The following is a 20,132-nucleotide window of genomic DNA, read 5'->3' as shown; positions in this document are numbered from 1 at the left end:
AGCCAAAGACTAGAAAATATGGTGAAGCATATCTTCCCTTTGGTTTCACCTGCACAAGTGCCAAGGTAGGTCTCCCCTGCAAAATTAGTTTTCCCTGCGTCGGGAGCAGCGCTGGGCTCTCCAAATCACGGACAAACAGTATCCCACATTCTTGATTTTTAGTTCACAAACACTTCTTGTAATAACTAACTACTCCTGACATTTTGGACATGTTAGCTCTTTATGCAGTAAAGTTACAGCGGGATACAAATAATATCAGACTGATCCTGCCGTAATTTATTCCCCGGTTCAAATCACGGACAAACAGTATCCCACAGCTGTTTATGTGTTTAAACCCATTTTGCACAGAGAGACATTTTTTGAAAAATGTATTGATAGCAATGTTGAATATTATTACACAGGAAAAAAAAAAACAACTACACGTAAAATAATTACACCGTGACGCCTCTGCCTTTCTAAATGCAGGGACAGTAACTGCGTGTGTATGTAAGCGTGTAAAACCTGAAGATAGTCAGATTAACAGTATTTTGTCTCTGTCTGCCATTCTGCAATTCATCTCATGTAAACAATAACGTGGCGCACAGCGTGACGTGAAAAGAGGCACATACCTTTGACGTTGCGTGACGAACTCTGTAATCCTCGTCCACACGTAAACGCAAAAAAGGAGTTTTAAATAATCTCCGTTTTCGGTGAATCGCAACGCCGTTTACGTGTTGACGAAAAGCCCAAACGCATAGAAACAGCTGAGTTTTCAAAAATACCCGTGTAGGTGTGGACGCAGCGTAAAAGAGTTAGTAGTATATTTTATTACTACCTGCAATTTATTGCCGTTTACTTGTATTTGCTTAATTGTTTACTAAATGTTTGAGGTGTGAAATAAACCGCAATGGAGTTTGTAAACAAAATATGGGTGTGTGTGTTTGGAGGATGTGTTTGTGCGAGGGGGGGGGAAACATTTTTCTTGTAAAAAAGGGGGCCTGGCAAAAAAAGTTTGGGAACCACTGGCTTAGTAGATGATGGCTTGTGTGTACTGTTTGATACGAAAACACCATTTTTAACTGCGATGGCTCTGGGACAGAAGATGAGGACGACTCAGTAAGTTTGACGCTGATATTGAAGGAACTGAGAGGCGTTGGTGAAGTGGTGAAAGAATTTCGAACAGACGCGAAAGCGCAACTGCTGGAAATAAAGGGCGAGCTGGACAAAGTCAACACGCGGCTCAACGAGGTGGAAACCAGGGTTGCTGAACACGAAGACAAGCTCCAGAACACAGATGAAATTTTGTTAGAGATATTAACAATGCAAGAAAAGCTTCAAACAAAACTAACATCATTGGAAGCTTATTCGAGGAGGGAGTCGCTCAGAATATATGGGGTGCCGGAGGGAGCTGAATCGGGAGCACCATCTATGGCCCACTTCGTGGAGAAGCTACTCCGGGAGAATCTTGCCATCCCACCATCAACATCGTTACAAATTCAGAGAGCACACAGAGCGATATCATCACTCCCCCCGGACGGCTCCCAACCCAGATCGATCCTGGTAAAATTCTTAAGTTTTACCGTCAAAGAAGTAGAGATGGCATGATACCACTTTTTTATGTCCGATACTGATACCGATATCATAAATTTGGATATCTGCCGATACCGATATGAATCCGATATACTGTGTTTTTTAATCAGTGAAACTGTTTTTTTAATATCTTGCTGCATTTTGTATAAGGTCATACTCACGTTTAAATAAACAACAACACTAAAGCTATTCTGTTATACCTGTATGTAAAAAATACACTGCACCCAAAATATTTCATAGTTCAGCAATACTGACAAATCTAATAAACTTAAACCTACTCCATCCTCCCTATTCTGGTATTTTAAAGAGTACTTTAAAGAGAAATATTAAGCAACCTAACTAATAGGGTTGCAAATTCTCAGCAAAAAAAATAGGGAACCACCCACCCTCCACCTCATGATGCTTAATCGATGTAATCAACTTTAATTTCATGCAGCGTGAAAAAAAATGCACAGAAATAAATTATTTTTCAAGAATAATTAAATAGATTCAACATCTTTCTTCTACAGAATTGCAGACTGCACAGATGGTATCTTCCCCAAGGAAAAAGTACTATAGCTTACTAGGGTATATTAGACTTAACAGTTACTATATACAGTAATGGACTTCTATATATTTTACATCAGATTAAAACTTTGGGTGTAAGATTCAGATAATTATTTATTAAAAGCTAGACATTTTAAATGAGAATAAGAAAGAAAAGTATGTCTTTGTGCCCCCTTTTCCCTGTTCATGCCCTATCGGCCCCCCTGGCTAAACTTTGCTAGATCCGCCCCTGCACAGTTACCAGCCGTCAGCTACGTAGAAAAGGATCCTGGTGTTAATAGTAATATTAAATAAATTCTAACAACAGCTTATCAAGCTTAAACGTGCTGCTGTTGTTTATCCGCTGGTTTCCTCTTTCCGGTGCAAAGTGGGCCAAAAACAAAGAAGAGAGACGGACTGCCATCTGCTTACAAATGTTCATTAGATTAACCACACTTATACAGACTGTATATAACTACCAACTCTCCAGCCATGTTGATGGATTGCCTATATTGGCTGGAAATATTCATTTCCAGAGAAAAGACACAGACAGAAGATGCTTACAGGATGTGATGTGACAACACTAATGAACTATTGATGTGTCATATTTGTCCAACGCGTATTTCATTGTTATGGAAAAAGAGAATATTAAAATCATGATGACCAATCGGAGTGGTGATTTCTATGACTTTGTGTATATAATTTGGAATTTTGTACAAATGTAGGCCACAATAAATATATGATATCATTTCATTCTTTTCAAAGGTTTATTTGCATGACGCACAAACAGACACAATTGAAAGGTACAAATGCGTTGTGCATGAAACGAATTCAAACGTGGTGCAGATGTGTGTCACAAGTTGATCTGGCTGTAGGCTGTGGCACTTGGCCAGAGGTGGCGCTGGTTGACTCGAGTCCATGTTAGTGCACACAAAGTAAACTGCACGCTTTAGTTGTGAAGCAAAAACGCTGAAACCGGAGAAATAAAACGTGCGAGGGGAACGATAACGACGACAACAGTCCCCCGATCGTTTACTCTTCCTGTCCTGTGAACAACACCGGTGTGGTATTAATTGTTTGCCGTTTTCGCGATCGCGTCGCGCATGAGGAGATCACCAGGTAAACTCCCGTCATTTTTAAACATTTTGTTGTTCAACGGCATCAAGACTGACGGAGTGTGTTTGAGATAACCTCACAAGTGTCACAGATGACACATTTGGCGTTTTTTGTTTTTTTTTGCTGGTTTGTCGGTAGCAGCTCCTGAAACGCAAGACTGCCACACATCTTTTCGACTAACGCCAGTTGATCTAAACGCCAGTTGATCTGGAACACCGGGGCCTGCCGGTAAAGGTGATTACACCACCGGCAACCCCTAGAGAAAGACTACAAAGATGTCCGCTGTGGTGGGGAGTTGGTGGTCGGCGCCCACGTCAGAACCGAGGAGTTGCAGGATACAAAGAGAAGCTGCAAGTATATAGACGTGACGAGAACTAATTTAACTATATGTATTTGTTATGGACAATACAGTGAATTACAATTACTATCGAGCTACAATGTATGGGGCTCTTCGTTGTTGTGAGTGCCGTCGTAGTGGAAGGCCCCCTAACTCAGGGAGTAATAAGGGGTTTCCCTTCAAGATGTGAGGGTGTCAGTGGTAGTGTTCCACTGTCAGAAGCCAGCCTAGAAGCCTTTAAGCTTCAGTTATGTTCTAATGTTTTCTGTTTATTTTCAAATTTTTTCATTCGTTATTTTTTCAAGAGGGGGTTGCTTGCTGCTATTGAATTTATGTGCTGTGGAAATTTAATATATCTAAATGGGAAGTGAATCAGTGAAAGTAATCTCTTTTAATGTTAATGGGGTTCTGAATGTGATTAAGATGAATAAAATATTGTCGAAATTAAGAAAGGAGAAGGCACAGATTGCACTACTTCAGGAGACACACATGAACCAAGTAGATCATTTGAGATTGAAAAGAAAGGGTTTTAAATATGTATTCGCTTCCTCCATGAAGTCTAAACACAAGAGGGGTGTGGCTATACTTATCTCTAGTGCCCTTAATTATGAACATATCTCGGAAGTATGTGATGAGGAAGGCAGATTTGTTAAAATAACAGGAAGGATAGAGGGATCTGAAATTACAATATTAAATGTTTACGCCCCCCCTAGGAGCGAGTGGTTATTTTATAGGAATATGTTTGACTTAATGGTGGACTCTCGGGGGATAGTTGTCTGTGGGGGAGATTTTAACTTTAGGCTCAATCCCAAACTTGATTCCTCCCCTCCGACCAGTCAGGTAACAGCACTTACCAGAAAGGTTAATTCTTATATGACAGAGATGGGGATAATAGATGTATGGAGGGATCGCTACGTATCTACTAGAGACTTCACCCATTACTCTGGTTCATTTAAAGTGTATGCAAGGCTGGTTTACTTTTTCATGTTTAAAACTGATAGGTTTAGGGTCAGAGACTGTGACATATTAACAAGAGACCTATCCGACCATAGTCCTATTTCTCTATCTCTACAGGTGGCTAGGAAAAAACGTAAGACACTGTGGAAATTTAATTCACACTTGTTTAATGATCCTGCCATAGTTTCTAAAGTAAAGGAAGATATTAAAGAATTTTTAGAAGTTAATGATACAGGGGAGGTATCCCCAATTATTCTTTGGGACACGCTTAAAGCGGTAATGAGAGGTAAATTAATCTCTATTGCCTCCCACCTAAAGAGAATCAAAGGGCAAAAATTAGCAGACTTACAGGCAAATCTAAAGTTAAAAGAACAGGAGGACAGAAACACCGCAAATCTCACTGTAAAACAGGAAATCAGGAAAATACAGGGTGAAATTAATGATATTTACACCCAGGAGGCCCTAAATAATTTAATCTTTTTGAGGCAGAAATACTATGAGATAGGAGGGAAATCTGCAAAATATTTGGCACATAAATTACGCAAACAACTAGAGGAAAGTACGATATATCAAATTAAGGATCCCAAAACTAACATTTTGGAAACTAAATTAGAAAATATTCAGGAATGTTTTGAGACCTTTTTTAGTGAACTGTATTCACAACCGAATGCTACTGAGGAGAACTGTATTGATGCTTTTTTAAGTCATTTAGAATTACCTTCACTCCTCGTTTCTCAAAATGAGTATTTAATACATCCCATTTCAGTGGAAGAAATTAATGTAGCTCTTTCCAGATCAAAACCAGGTAAGGCAGTTGGGCCGGACGGGTTCAGTTCCCAGTGGTACCGCACCCTGAGGGCAGATCTACTCCCCATATTGCTGAAATCATTTACTACCTGCCCTCATCAATTTAGATCAGACTGGTTTTTATTCATTATAGACAAACAAGTGACAACATTAAGAGAATATTACACATTTCTACTCAAATAAAAAAAAAAAAAAAATTAAATCAATAATAGGAAGTTTAGATGCCGAGAAAGCCTTCGACTCCGTCAGATGGGTATTTCTATACAAGGTTCTGGGGAAGTTTGGCTTTCAAGATAAGTTTATTAGAATAATTCAAGGTCTTTATGCTCAACCCTCAGCCCGAATTAAGGTGAATGGCGATCTCTCTAAACCCTTTATCCTGGAACGTGGCTGTAGACAGGGTTGTGCAATTTCGCCACTTCTCTTTGATTTATTCATAGAAACATTAGGCCAATCGATTAGACAAAATGATAACATTAAGGGTGTTGCACTATCAGGAGTTGAACATAAAGTAGCAATGTTTGCCGATGATGTATTGGTTTGCCTGGAGGACCCAGAGAGGTCTTATAGTGAGTTGATGTCTACCATAACTGATTTTGGGAAGTTATCTGGCTATAAGATTAACATTTCAAAAACACAGGTGATGACCTTAAATTACACAGCTTCTGCAGCTTTACGTAGGAAATTTAAAATAAATTGGGATAATGAGAAAATCAAGTACCTGGGAATATACCTGACTGCAGACCTCTCTGGGCTCTTCCAGGCAAACTATGAGCCAATATCTGTAAGTATAAAAGATGATCTGCATAGATGGAATCTGGTCCCTTCTTTGAGTCTCAGCTCCTGGATATCCGCAATCAAAATGAACATGCTTCCCAGACTGCTTTACCTTTTCAGAAATTTGCCAATAGAAGTGTGTGACCATCAATTTATTGAGTGGGACAAGTGGATCTCCAGATTTATCTGGCAGGGCCGAAAGCCAAGGGTTAAATATGCCACCCTATAGCTCCCCAAGGAAAAGGGAGGATTGGGCCTCCCCTGCCTCAAGAACTACTATTATGCCACTCAAATAACCCCTCTCCTATACTGGTGCAACGAAACATATACAGCTAGGTGGAAGGAACTGGAATCCAACCTAGTGGACCGGCTCCCTCTACAAGCTGTTATGGCAGATAAGGGTTTAATGTGTCAGCTGGAAACCTTGGGGAACCCCTGGCTAACTCACACCCTCCAAGTTTGGCAGAGGGTAATTAGCATCTGTGGGATACATAAAATGTTAAAAATTTTCAGGTGGTTTGCTTTTGATTCAGATTTTATCCCAAATAGACACGACTCTAATTTTAAAGCATGGATATCCTACGGCCTTACGACTTTCCTCTGTCTTACTCATAGAAATATTGTGCTCAGATTTGAGGCCCTGCGGGATAACCATTATTTGACAAAATACGATTTCCACAGGTATCTACAGCTGAGATCATATATTGATCATGAATACAAATTGTCTGACTTTAGTGATGTTGAGTCGCATTTTTTCCTTATTCTGAGAAATGCCACAACCACGATTCCTACTAAATCCATCTCCAAATTATACAAAGCTCTCTCTAGTGCCAGCGAGGATAATACTTTATACGCCAAAGATAAATGGGTAAGGGAATCAGGGATTGTTATTTCTGGGGGTGAATGGGAAAATATTTGGCACTGTCAGTGGGCTACATCCAGTTCTATGAGCTGGAAGGAACATGGCTGGAAAAATATCATTAGGTATTTCAAGACACCATACCAGAAGAGATACAAAGGGGTCCATATGCAATGCTGGAGACAATGCGGCTCGACCGTGGCTAACCACTTTCATGTCTTTTGGGATTGTCCCAAGTTAAAAATTTTTTGGATAGGTGTCCAGACCTCTTTAAGTGCAGTTTTCAATGTCCAAATACCTTTAGATTTTAAGGTCTTATATATGGGTCTGATCCCCTTTCTGGAGCGTAAGAGTGAGATTAAGTTGGCACAATTACTTTTGGTGGCAAGTAAAAAAACAATTACTAGAAGATGGTTAAGCCCAGTCCAGCCTACATTAGAGGACTGGTTTGGGATCATTCTAGAGATATTTAGGATGGAAAAATTGACATATTTGCTAAGAAACCAAAAGGCCAAATTCTACAAAATTTGGAACAACTGGATACAATTTATTACCCCCACCAGAGCTGACTTCACTTGATTCTCACTGTTACCTGTTTATTTTTTTTCTCTGTACTATTATTATTTACTTGTTTACCATGATAGCAGCACAGACCTCCCCCCAATTTGTGCTTATAGTTCTATGTAATGTGTTCTAAGTATCTCCCTTTGGAGAGCAGGTGAACAACTCTCACAGTAATGGCCAAAGGAGGGTAATATGCATTTGCTGATTATTGTTGTTTATCATTTGCTCTCCTAAACTAAATCTAAAAACCCGGAATGGACTCTGCTCATATGTTACTTGTACACTGCTATGCAGATGCTTTATGTTGTCCTATCTCTACTTGTCCAATCCAAATAAAGATATAATTTAAAAAAAGAAAACACCATTTTTACGAAGGTGTGAAGAGTTAATCTAGCTGTGTTCGCTTTTGCAAGAGAACTACAATGTTTTGATAATTGGGTGACAGGTTTTCTTATTTGTGTGTAGAGTTTTGCAAAAATAGCCAATAGTTACAAAAAATGTGCTTAAGCAATCAGAAAAAACTGTAAGTGCTTCCTTTACATGTGTGTTTTCCTTCTTTTTCCTTCAGGCTTAGAGGGAACATGTTCTGCTCGGTGGTGTAGGGTCCTGATTACTCCAAGTTTGTGTTCCAGGGGGTGATGGGAGTCAAAGAGGAGGTACTGGTCCGTGTGTGGGGGCTTCCGGTAAACTTCAATGTTGAGGTTGCCATTCTCTTCAATGTGCACGGCGCAGTCCAGAAAAGGCAAACAGTTGTCCTTTGTGTCTTCCCTGGTGAACTTGATGTTTTTATCCACGGCGTTAATGTGCGCAGTGAAGGATTCCACTTCTTGTGTCTTGATTTTGACCCAGGTGTCGTCTATATATCTGTACCAGTGGCTGAGTACTCTTCCTTTAAAAGAGCCAAGAGCCTTTCTTTCCACTTCCTCCAAGGTTGGCTACAATAGGTGACACAGGGGAGCCCATGGCGCAGCCATGTTTTTGTCTGTAGAAACACTTGTTGTATTTGAAATATGTAGTGGTGAGGCAGAGGTCTAACAGTGTGCAAATCTGATCGGATGTGAAGTTGGTCCTGTCTTCCAAGGAGCTGTCTTCTTGTAGTCGTTTTCTGACAGTCTCCACTGCTTCCGTAGGTCTTTAAGTCCTTGTGTTGCTTTATCTTTTAGTAAAACTTTAGCTTAAAATCGCTTCATGAGAGACATCTGCTCCTTCGCAGTCCATGAAAAGTCTTGTGCACTCTCATTAAGGGTATTCTCACGAGACACTAGCTCTTATCCTCCACACATGTACATTTCAAATAAAGACATTTCAACACAAACTATACACACACACATATACATACATATACATACATATATATATGAAATTATGTAACTTATTATAAATCAGTCATCCACATCAAAAATTCACACAGAACACTTTAACAGCATTTACAAGACATTTCTCGGACAACATCAGGGCTTCTCCTCCAGAGTAACTTCGCTCTAGCCCTGTAAACCCTGTGTTAGAGAATAAAATTAGTATTAATGTCATGTTAACTCTTGGCTCTGCTTGGAGCCTGCATCCACATCGCAGTTACCTAGAAACCAAAATCAGTGAGTAAATACAAACTTCACTCTTACAAACAACTGTAGGTTATAAGAGTAATAAGCCATCCAACACCACAGACAAAAGTGTTTATTTCCCCATTAATTAAAAACACTACTGTTGCCATAATTTGCCCGAACCGTGGATCATCCCATGTGTTTAATTAAAACTACTGTAACCAGTAACCTTTCTTAAGTAATGTCACTCACTTGTTTTCACACTTTGAACTCAACAATGATATGATAATGAGCCCCACACTAACATGTTCTGTAATCACTGCACAACCTGCTTCATTTCACTCATGTCTGCCTGTGTGATGCCGAATGCTCCACAAAGACCCTCAGAAAAAACATTAGCAGTGGAGCATCCGGAGGTCCGGTCTGGATCAACAGATTTCAGAGGTGCAGCTGTAAATCATGTGGTCAACCCTCCTTTTCTGTCATGATTACGCTGTGTGGCAGGCAGGAGAGGACCCAAACGCAAACTCACGGGGACACAGGGAATAAACTCAGAAAGCACAGCTTTATTGCTGGAAACACAGATCACGGGTAATACAAAACTAAACTGGGAAAAACTAAATATAAAGCTCACCAGGAAATACAGGGAGAATCACACACAGCATGAGGGAGATCGCAGACATAAATACACAGAGGGTTAACGAGGGAAGTGGGAGCACACGGGGAACACAGGTGACACTGATAATCATAACAAGACATGGCAGGAGTAAACGCAACACTGACGGGAGACTGTCAAAGTAAAACAGGAAGTACACAGAGGTTCAGACAGGAGGAGAGAGAGCACAGACATAACGGGCTGGGGAAAACATGGAATAAAACACAAGGAGAGACCAGGGCTCACAGATACACAGAGGGGCACACAGGGGGTAAGAGTCACAAGGGGAAAACACATAAGGAACAGTGTAACAGAACAACCCAGGAAGCATGGCCTAAATAAGGAACAAAATACAAAAATACATGAAAACTAAGAATACTGGGCCAATATGGCCCAGGACCATGACATTTTCTGTGAAAGGAGCAGTGTTGGGTAAGTTACTTTAAATTAGTAACTTAGTTACATTACTAGTTACTTCTCTAAAAAAGTAACTCAGTTACTTCAAGTTACTCGTTACTTTCAAAGTAACTAGTTACTAGGGAAAGTAACTTTGCTTTTACTCAGAATTCTCTTGTTAATGTGTTGCTTCCGTAACTGGATACCCAGCCAGATTGCCAGTCTTCTAGCTTGCTTATTTGCCACAAGTGCACTGTGCCACCTACCAACAGAAAGGAAAAAATAATGTGCACATTTCCACGAGAGAAATCCCACGCCTGGACCGTCGTTGACCGCCGCCATGATTCTAGCCTGCTTTTTACATCCAACACAAAAACTGCAGTCGTGGTGCTTTTGATTGTACTCCGAACTTGGAAATTCTGCCTTCTGAATAGGAAGATGTAGGTAACACCAGACTGCAGATGAGCTGCATACAGAGCTGGACTGGGACAAAAAAATCGTCCCGGGCATTTTGACTAGAGACCGGCCCACCATTATAGGAAAAATCATAAAGCCTTTGAATGAAAATAAACACTGTTGTGACAGTGATGTACACTGTTCTGATGGTATATATGTATCAATCTATCAATTGTTTGTTGTAAGGCTCAGATAATTATTTTTTTAAAAGCGAGACATTTTAAATGAGAATAATAAAGAAAAGTATTTCCTTGTCCCCCCCTTTCCCTGTTAATGCCCTACCTGCCCCCCTGGCAACACTTTGCTAGATCCGCCCCTGCACAGTTACCAGCTGTCAGCTACGTAGAAAAGGATCCTGGTGTTATTTGTCTCTCAGAAACAGCTCATAACTTCCCTTCAACTCATTCATGTCACCTAAAAGGTAAACCTGTTTCTCCATCACCTGTTCAGCTCTGATGATTCAGTAAGGACATCTCCTGGTTTCATCTGCATGTTTCCCTCTCACCAGATAACCAAACCGATATCATGACCAGCAGCTTTACAGCTGTGGCTCCAACAAACATCAGCTGATACTAGAAATTAATATTAAATAAATTCTAACAACAGCTGATCAAGCTTAAACGTGCTGCTGTTGTTTAACGCGACATCCGCTGGTTTCCTCTTTCTGGCGCAAAGTGGGCGATAAATAAACAAGAGAGAAAAGCCGATCAGCTGATCATTGATCAGTTTTATGATTGAAGTAGAAACAGGAGAGGGAGAGGAGAGAATGAGAGAAGAAGAGGCAGCTGTGCAGCTTCAGCTTTGTGTCTTTTTCATTGTAGCTGAAGTCCGGGACAAACTGTGTTCCTTTTCACCTCAGTACGAAACGCGTAATATTTTCTCTGAATACGAGACAATTCTGTTTTTTACGGGACGGTTGGCAACTCTAATAATTAACCGTATGAACAAAATAAAGTTCAACATCAGTAACATAGCACCCACCCAGCTGTATAGAAACTCCATGCTAGCTAGCACGCAGTACGAAAAAGTCAGCATACCGAAAATAAACTCCACCTAAACTTGGTTTATATCTGACTCAGATAGACTGCAGGTCATAACTTCTTACCTGAAGTTCAGTTCACCTGACACGCGGACCGGCGGCCGCTTCGGGTCTCTCCTCTTGCCTCCTTTTTCCTTCATCCACCTGCTGGCTTCCACCACTTGCTAATGTTATTGAATCTGTGGAAGCTCCGCGATATCCACCACACGAAGTAACGAGTAACGAGCCTATCTAAATCCCAGTAACGAGTAACGCGTTCCTGGTTTTGGCATAATAACTAGTTACCGTGCTCGTTACCACAATAATAACGTAGTTACTGTAACGCATTACTTAATAACGCGTTAGTCCCAACACTGGAAAGGAGCAATACTGATTTTAACACAGTATGTGTTTCACATTGAATACACATTTCCCACTGTACAGTGTGTTACTATAACCAACAAGCAGCCAGTAAAACATAGTATTCTCCAGACAAAATCAGTAACACAGAAAAGTAGCAGCTAAAGGGTCAAGTCTGCAAGGCACACACACACTCATGTGAACCCACAGGTCTCCCCCTCCTCTGGGCTCTGTCATCCTCCTGCTCCTGCAAAAACAAGCAAACAAAAACACATACATTAACCCTTTTTTCACTGTTTGGGGTTTATTAGGCATTAGCAGTGACTAATCCTAAAATAGTTACCGTCCTCTCAATTTCAAGTCAGTCACTTACTCCACATCATCGGCTCAGCCACAGTCCATTCATATGCATTTATACCAATCACATGCATTCATCTAGTCACATGCATTCGTAGCAATCATTGCTGATAGTGGAAAACCGTGCATGAATTTCAATACCCACTGATAGCAATATTGCATCATTCCAAAAATAAAAACTATTTTTGTTGCTTTTGAAATGGATTGAATCACTACAATCCTTTTAAACACAGGACTTACCATCTAATATGGTCAGGGTCCTAGGTAGGTGAATTTCCTCAGAAGTCCATTGTAATCTAGAGAAGCTCACCTTATATTTGCTCTCAATTAAAGTATTTTATAGTGCTTTTACTCCCAATCTTGCAGGCCTGCTTTTAAATCATCAACACACAAAATATCACCCCCCAGAGGGATGATACCTGGCATGTTTTTTCCTAAGTGCACTGGTACAAAAAACATATTGGGCATAGTTCCAGACATGTCTAAGTGTAAAAAAACCCCAAAAAACAGTCTTTCTCTTAGAAACAGAAAAACAACCTAAACCTAACTGGCAGAATCACCCTGATACTAAAATAAAACTCCAAAGTCTGCCAGAACAAAATCACAGGAGATGTCTTACTTTCAGGTGAAACAACATGCTGTAGGGGTTAGAACCTGCCATGCAGTGCTGCAGTCACTCTTCTGGCTTTAATTAACAACTGATGCTTACATGGTTTGAAATGTGACTTAAGAGTCACTACCTTTGTTCATTTTCCCCACATCATATTTACTGGTTGCCCACAAGTGCTTCAGAATATCAAACAATTCTGGAAAGTCTGGGGCCAACCAGCATACTTCCACCTGCTAAATACACAGAGAAATTTCCCCCTTTTTTTATTAGCAGCTGCACAGTTCCCACAACACAAATGTTCACCATTTAAAGCTTCCTAAACACTTCATATCAATGTTTCATCACTGGAATGTGAATTTCTTCCCCAGGTCTGTGCTTTTTCACTCATTTTTCATTTTCACAGACCCAATCATTTCATTTAGCTTTTCTCCTTTTTTTTCTCTCCAAAAGTAAACGTGTAACATGTTGCCGTGTGTTTCACGACACAAGTTTGTTCTTATGTATTTAGAGTGTATATCTGGGTGCAAGCTTCACTCATACATCAGAAACAGGAAACTCAACCCTCTGCTACATCTTATTCACTTGTTTTATAATCCAGTCATCCTTTCCTGATCTAGTAACAATCAACTAATTTCCATATCAGCTATTAACCCACTAAGTTAACAGGATGACAGAAATGCATGTTCAAAATATTAACACAAAAGAGAATTTCCTTCATACAATAAATTACTTGTGCTGCACCAATGTCTATTTGAGATGTCTATGTGAGTGCACATGAGTGCCTGTGTGTGCGCGTACCTGTGTGTATGTGTAAGTGCACGTGAGTGAGTGTGCATGTGGGTGTGGGTACGTCGTAACAGTCAAAGCACTGTGTGTGTCTCTGTGTAAGTGACTTCCTGCCTGTGATAAAAGTAATCTCTTTACCCAAGTTACCCCAAATTCTTCTACACAACATAGAAAATAGAGTTAATATATTACAAACACTGAGACCCCCACTCTGCATCCACTGCATCCACATCATTGGCCTCTTGTTGTCTTACATTTACAGACAAGGTGGAGAGTCTCCTGCAAACCTACTTCTAAGTTATAACAATTATGAGTTTCTCAGGTACAAGCATCAGCATCAGCAATCCCCAACTGCAGCTTCCTGTCTCCTTTTATGACAGGCAGACCCCCAGTGTCCATAAATTCCTTTCCCTCTAAACAATTACACACACTCTCAGGCCTACAGCTAAGCCAAACTAAAACACACAGACAAATCCTTCCCTATTCCTCTCATCTACTACTGGACCCTCTTATCTAAGTAATTAAGGTGGACGCTACAGCTTTAAGCAGCTGCGCGCGCTCCCGCGGACAGCAATCACTTCTTGGCACAACACCTGGAGCTAAGGGGGCAAAACAATCGCATGAGTGCTGCTGTTTGCTGTCAATCACATGACCACTTAAAGACAAAGCAACAAGGTGATATCTACCAGTTTTTAAATTGTGTTGATAGGCCATGTAAAACCAGAGTCATGATGAACAATATATACGTGGCGTGTTTTCCTCAATAGTTTCGTCACGTTTACTGTCTAAGGAGAGCGCAGCAAGACCTCTCTGCTTATGAGAGAAACAAAACAGAAGTTTTAGGAGTGACGGAGAGAGAGACAGACAGAGAAAAAGAGAGAGAGTGAGTTTTCAGATGTGAGAAATTTGTCACGTTTAGCGTGTTTGGAGTGTGTAGTTAATGTGTTGTCTTGTGTAGTTAGTGTGTAGTGTTTTGGATAGTTTTGTGTTGTGTGTGAGAACAATGAGGCGACTGCTGTCTCCAGGTAGAAACAGGAGTGATACACCTGCTGCTGTCAGACCTGCAGGTACTAGATTTTGAAATTTTGATTTTGAAATTGACAATTTATATTTGCATTTAAAGTCATGAAATATGATTCATTAAACATGTTTGTGGTTGTTAAAGTAAAAAAAAAATCACTTTATCTACTCTGATTTTATGTTTTTTGTCTGATTTTAGATCAATTGTGTTAATACAGTATGTCAAAATGAAAACATAACTGTAAATTCAGACACGTGAGGTTGTGCTGAAAAGAATGACATCAAACAAAGCAAAGTAAATCGTTTTTAAAGGTAAAATGTGGAGGGAAAATAAAAGTAGTTAAAAATGGCCAATTATACCCTGGACCCCAGAGGGTTTAACTTTTTTTTAAGTAATGCAATAGTTACTTTTCAAGTAATTAATTACTTTTAGAATATTGTAACTCAGTTAATAAATCAGATACTTTTTTGAAGAAGTAACTAGTAACTATAATTAATTACTTTTTCTAAGTAACTTGCCCAACACTATTCATGATAAGGAAACTTAATACAGAGAAATGTGATTCCTGTGGAGAAGAGGAAACTCTAGAACATGTTATATTACTGTGAAAAGATTTTGTTTATTATTCAAATATGCTTTGCTTGTGATTGTGTAAACTCTGAATGACGATTCACCCTGATATGCTTTGCTTGTGATTGTGTAAACTCTGAATGATGATTCACCCTGATAAACATGAAGCCTTGCCTATGCTTATCAAATGCCTGTGAAGACAAGTTCCTGTGTAAAGAGGAACGGAAAGTGCCACTTAAGCAGACGTTTAGTATAGTACGGACAGAATGTTTAGCAAGATATGCATTTGTCAGTTAAGCAATCTATATTCTGAGAACAGGCGGAGACTGCCTCCGTCTGCTGTGTAACCTACATGCCTATATAACCTGCAATAAAGAAGTGTACTGTGTGACTCTCTCTCGAGACGTTCACCCATGTACATGTGAGTGATTATATTGTCTCACTGTGTTTCTGTTTTACTTTGGCAGCCTTCTATTTGGGAAATTTCCCCCGACATTTCTAATGATCCAAAACCTCAGTAACATAAAAATGAAACTGGATCTTATTGATTTACTGCAAAAAGACTCAAGAAGTGAAAGTGATCAGGCCTTATTCCAGTTTTTAAAAGAGAGTGAATTGTGGCTGGTCGACGTTTCAATTCACACTCCACACCAGTTGGTGGCGGTAATGCATCATTTTGGTGTTTGACAACCGCCAATAAACGACGTGAAGAAGACGACGCGCCTTCAGCGATGACGGACGGAGCTTTTCTTCATCCAACGTGAGTAAAAGAGTGAATTTGGATGATAAAACAAACTAAACCAACGTTTGGATCGATATCTGCAGCGATCGGCCCACCCTTGTCTCCTGGATCGTAGCTGAGATCAGCGTGAACCACGTGGGTCTCTGCTCCCTGATCTGTTTCCTGTGTTTGGAAAGAGTTCCAGCTTCATCACGGAGTTTCTCTCGGTTTGTGGGCTCATCTAAAGGTAAGCACCGAGCTAACTTTACTGTGAGTTCAGTTCATGTTGAGTTTAGCTCCTGAATGAGGTCTTCTGCTGCTCTCCTCGGTGTCTGTTCACAGTTTATTGTCAACACGTTGAGAGAAGAGTGAGAGAGTGTTTGGAGAAAAACACCAACTAATCATTAGCTCAGCATGCTGGGAGAAGTTGGAGCAGAAAAGTCTTTTCATTGTCCCTGCAGCTGTTTTTCTGCCTGCACCAAACCTCTACAGCCGCATTTCTATTTAAGTGATAACAGGAAATCCGAGCGATCTGCTGCAGTATCAGGGTCACAATAAACTTTATTGTCCAGCTGCTGTGGATGACTGCGGTCAAGTGAGCCCTCACTTATGAAGTGACAGTCAAGCTAGCCGCCCCGCCAGCCGCACCTAAAATGTGGTTGCACCACTCAGTTTTCAGTTTTCAGTTTTATTTGTCATATGCAAGTTAGCACAGGGTCAACATCGCAATGAAATGTGTTTGACGAGCAGCGGTCTCTCAGCAGCATGATACAGTAGGAAAAAATATAATATAATAAAATAAAATAACAAATAGAAAAATAGTAAAGAACAAAATATTAGAGAGACATGGTAAAAGAGAAAAGATGACTAAATATATATGTATCTATAAATATAAATATATGTACACTAGTGATTAAATAAGAAAATCTTGAAAAGAAATATGACGGGAGGGCAGATGGGATATTGCACAGGAATGAGCAGCAGAATGAGCAGCACTCTTATGCATATTGCGGTACGGCTGCCGACTGGTTTAGAAACGCAGTCTTTTGTGTCCTGACACTATTTTACTTCACAATCCACTCCCAAATTTGGTTCATCTCCACTTTTCCCCCCATGATCCACAGCCAAGATCACTGTACGATTCAGAGAAAAATAACAATAAAATTTACCCAATATACAGTACTGTTAATATCTTCATCTTTGACCTCAGATTACAGGAGGTGATGCAGATATCTCACTGGATTCTGACTCTGGGTGACCCCCACTCTTCACCCTGTGTTCCACAGCCAAATTTACTGTATGGTTTTTCAGAAAATTGATAGTAAACTTTGCACAATTTACTCTACTGTGCTCTATATATTCCCATCTTTGACCTCAGATTACAGGAAAACTGTACAAGGTGACACAGATATTCCACTGGATTCTGACTCTAGGCTGTCTCCACTCTTCACCCTGTGATCCACAGACAAATTTACTGTACGGTTTCTGAGATTGCTGTGTTAACAGAGTATGACATAGGCTAAGAAAATATACTGCCTAAAATAATATCAAATTTAAACAACAAATTACAAAATTTCCACATTTGCTGTCATTGTCATGTGTTCAGTAGAGCATTATTTAGTCATAAAAAATACATATCATTGAAATATCACCAGTAAAAGAAATAGAAGAAATATAGACATGTTAGCAAATTCAGTTAATAAATATTGTATCAAATCTATACAGATGTTTAAAGGCATAATGCAAAGCATGTTTGTAACTCCCTCCAAGTTGAAAAACGGACACAAGGCGTTCTTGATTTTTACTGGCATTTATTGCACACAGGTGCCACCAACGATGCCGTGAGAACTATACAAACAACATAGAATAATCAATTTCCACAATAAATTGTTCTCATAGAGAATAAACAATAAAGCACATTATTAAACAAGATAAAACACTCACAATTTTACATTTACAAATTACACGTGACCACCATAAACTCGACAGTTCAGTTACAAACAAACATCTTATTTCCCTATCACGACATAAACGCACATTGCATACCTCATTGGCCGCATTAACTTGCAGGGGTTAACGAAAACACATCTTGCAGTGTCACTTCTTTTCACAGCTGGAAAACTTCGTTGCATGCGTCTGCATAGCTCTACCACCGAGTGACAGAAGAAAGCATGCTGCCCTCTATCAAGTGTGGCGTGCAACTGAAAATACTGTCAACCCCAAAACAACAGACTGAACATTGGTTCCACCCTGGAAACATTCTGTAAACCATTTAAATGTGTATTTTTAAACCCAACGATGTATACATTAAATCTGATATATTAAAATAAAATATTTTTAACTTATTTATTGCAACTTAAACCATGAAATTATCTTTAACTGCATGACTGCTGCTGACGGCAGCCACACTCCCACCAAATCACTGCTGATTTTCAGCTGAACCTCATTGCAAAGGAAAAAAATAAGTGTAAATAGTCTCTTGGGCCAAACACAAGTTACAAAGACAGGAGTTCTGAACTATTCAGCTTCAAGTAGGGTAACTGTTTTGTGGATGGGTCTCTCAAGATACACTGGCTTATTAACTCTTTTTCCTTGGTCATCCAATGTCGCATCACTGATTAGCAGCTCGAGTTTCCTAATGATTCCATCCTCACTAGGGTACACCTTGGTTACCTTGGCCAACTTCCACTCATTTCTGGGTAGACTATTATCCATCAGCATCACAATGTCATTGATCTTGGCATTTCTCTGTGTTTTGCACCATTTTCCTCTCTGCTGAAGATTCAGCAAATATTCCCTTTTCCATCTGGTCCAAAATTCATTGGCCAGGTATTGCACCTTGCGCCATCTTTTTCGAAGATAAAGGTCTTCCTTCACAAACTCACCAGGTGGTGGTAAAACCACTGAAGACTTCATGGTCAGGATGTGATTTGGCGTAAGAGGCTGTGGACCAGTGGGATCATTCAACAGCCAAGACTCCCACCGTGGTTTGAGCTCTTCTGACAGTGGCTCATCCCATCCAACCTTGTCTTGACACATCTGTTGGAGTATTTGCTTTCCAACCAGAACAAATGGTGCCACAAAGCCAAGAGGGTCATAGATGGATGCCACAGTTGATAAGACTCCTCTTCTAGAAAGTGGGCGTTCTTCCACAATCACTCTAAAATGGAACTGGTCTGAAACAATGCACCATTTGATTCCCAGAGCTCTCTCAATTTGGGACTCACCAAGATCCAAGTCACGATTTCGTACTGAATCTGCACGTTCACTCTCTGGAATGGATGCAAGTACTTCATGATTGTTGGAAATGAATTTGTGAATTCGCAGTTTGCCAGCACTGCAGAGTTGCCTTGCTTCCTTTACTAACTTGATGGCTTCCTCCTTGGTTGCGACACTTGTGAGCCCATCATCCACGTAAAAGTTCCGTTCAATGAACTGAATCGTGGTTTCACTGTAGTGACCATGTCCTTGGGCAGCAACATGTTTCAAGCCAAAGTTTGCACAACCAGGGGAAGAGGCAGCTCCAAATAGGTGCACTCGCATGCGATAGACTGATGATTGAGCCTGGAAGTTTCCATCGTCCCACCAGAGAAATCTCAAGTAGTCCTGGTCCTCTGCTTTGACGTGAAACTGATGGAACATACGCTCAATATCACACATTATAGCAACTTGTCCCTTGCGAAAGCGGCAGAGAACACCTATCAGGCTGTTCGTTAATTCTGGTCCAGTGAGAAGATAATCATTATCATTATCAATTATCTTTAACTGCATGACTGCTGCTGACGGCAGCCACAATGTTTGTTTCTTATGACTTACAAATGTGTTTGCCTTTAACATAATTTACATTTCATTTATACAGTTTCACAGACGAAACAATAAAATAAGTTTCCTGAACTGTTCTTCATGGCCAAGATTTTGAATCCTTTTGAGGGTGATGCATTATCCATGAAGGTGGGCAATTTGTTCATTGATCTCTGACCCTCGCTGACTCTGACGCCTCCTAATTCTGCTTCCAGCCTTGATGATTAATTTGTTCTTCCTTTTGGCATCCCTGTCACTGATGCTGTCACCAGTTGTCCACCAGTCTAATCTGTAATTCCGGTGAACCCAGAATTACCTGTATCTTTGTA

The 20,132-nt window shown here is 40.2% G+C and overlaps 1 protein-coding gene across 1 annotated transcript; it reads right to left on the bottom strand.

The window, feature by feature from the left end:
- Window positions 1-17,801: 17,801 nt before the first annotated feature.
- On the bottom strand, window positions 17,802-19,729 carry LOC112847819 (uncharacterized). The gene is made up of 2 exons (XM_025910303.1): window positions 18,049-19,729; window positions 17,802-17,850 (listed from the first exon to the last, which is right to left on the bottom strand). Exon 1 carries the CDS (start codon window positions 19,660-19,662, stop codon window positions 18,520-18,522), a length of 1,143 nt encoding a protein of 380 aa, XP_025766088.1. The 5' UTR covers window positions 19,663-19,729; the 3' UTR covers window positions 17,802-17,850; window positions 18,049-18,519.
- Window positions 19,730-20,132: the final 403 nt, after the last annotated feature.

The sequence above is a fragment of the Oreochromis niloticus genome, linkage group LG9 (genome assembly GCF_001858045.2).
Source record: "Oreochromis niloticus isolate F11D_XX linkage group LG9, O_niloticus_UMD_NMBU, whole genome shotgun sequence".
In the NCBI taxonomy this organism is placed as follows: domain Eukaryota; kingdom Metazoa; phylum Chordata; class Actinopteri; order Cichliformes; family Cichlidae; genus Oreochromis; species Oreochromis niloticus.
The sequence above is the reverse complement of the archived record's forward strand: the minus strand, read 5'-3'. Positions and strand labels throughout refer to the sequence as shown.

Excerpts from the sequence above, each read along its gene's own strand:
- LOC112847819 (XM_025910303.1), bottom strand. The coding sequence starts at position 19,662 with ATGTGTGATATTGAGCGTATGTTCCATCAGTTTCACGTCAAAGCAGAG.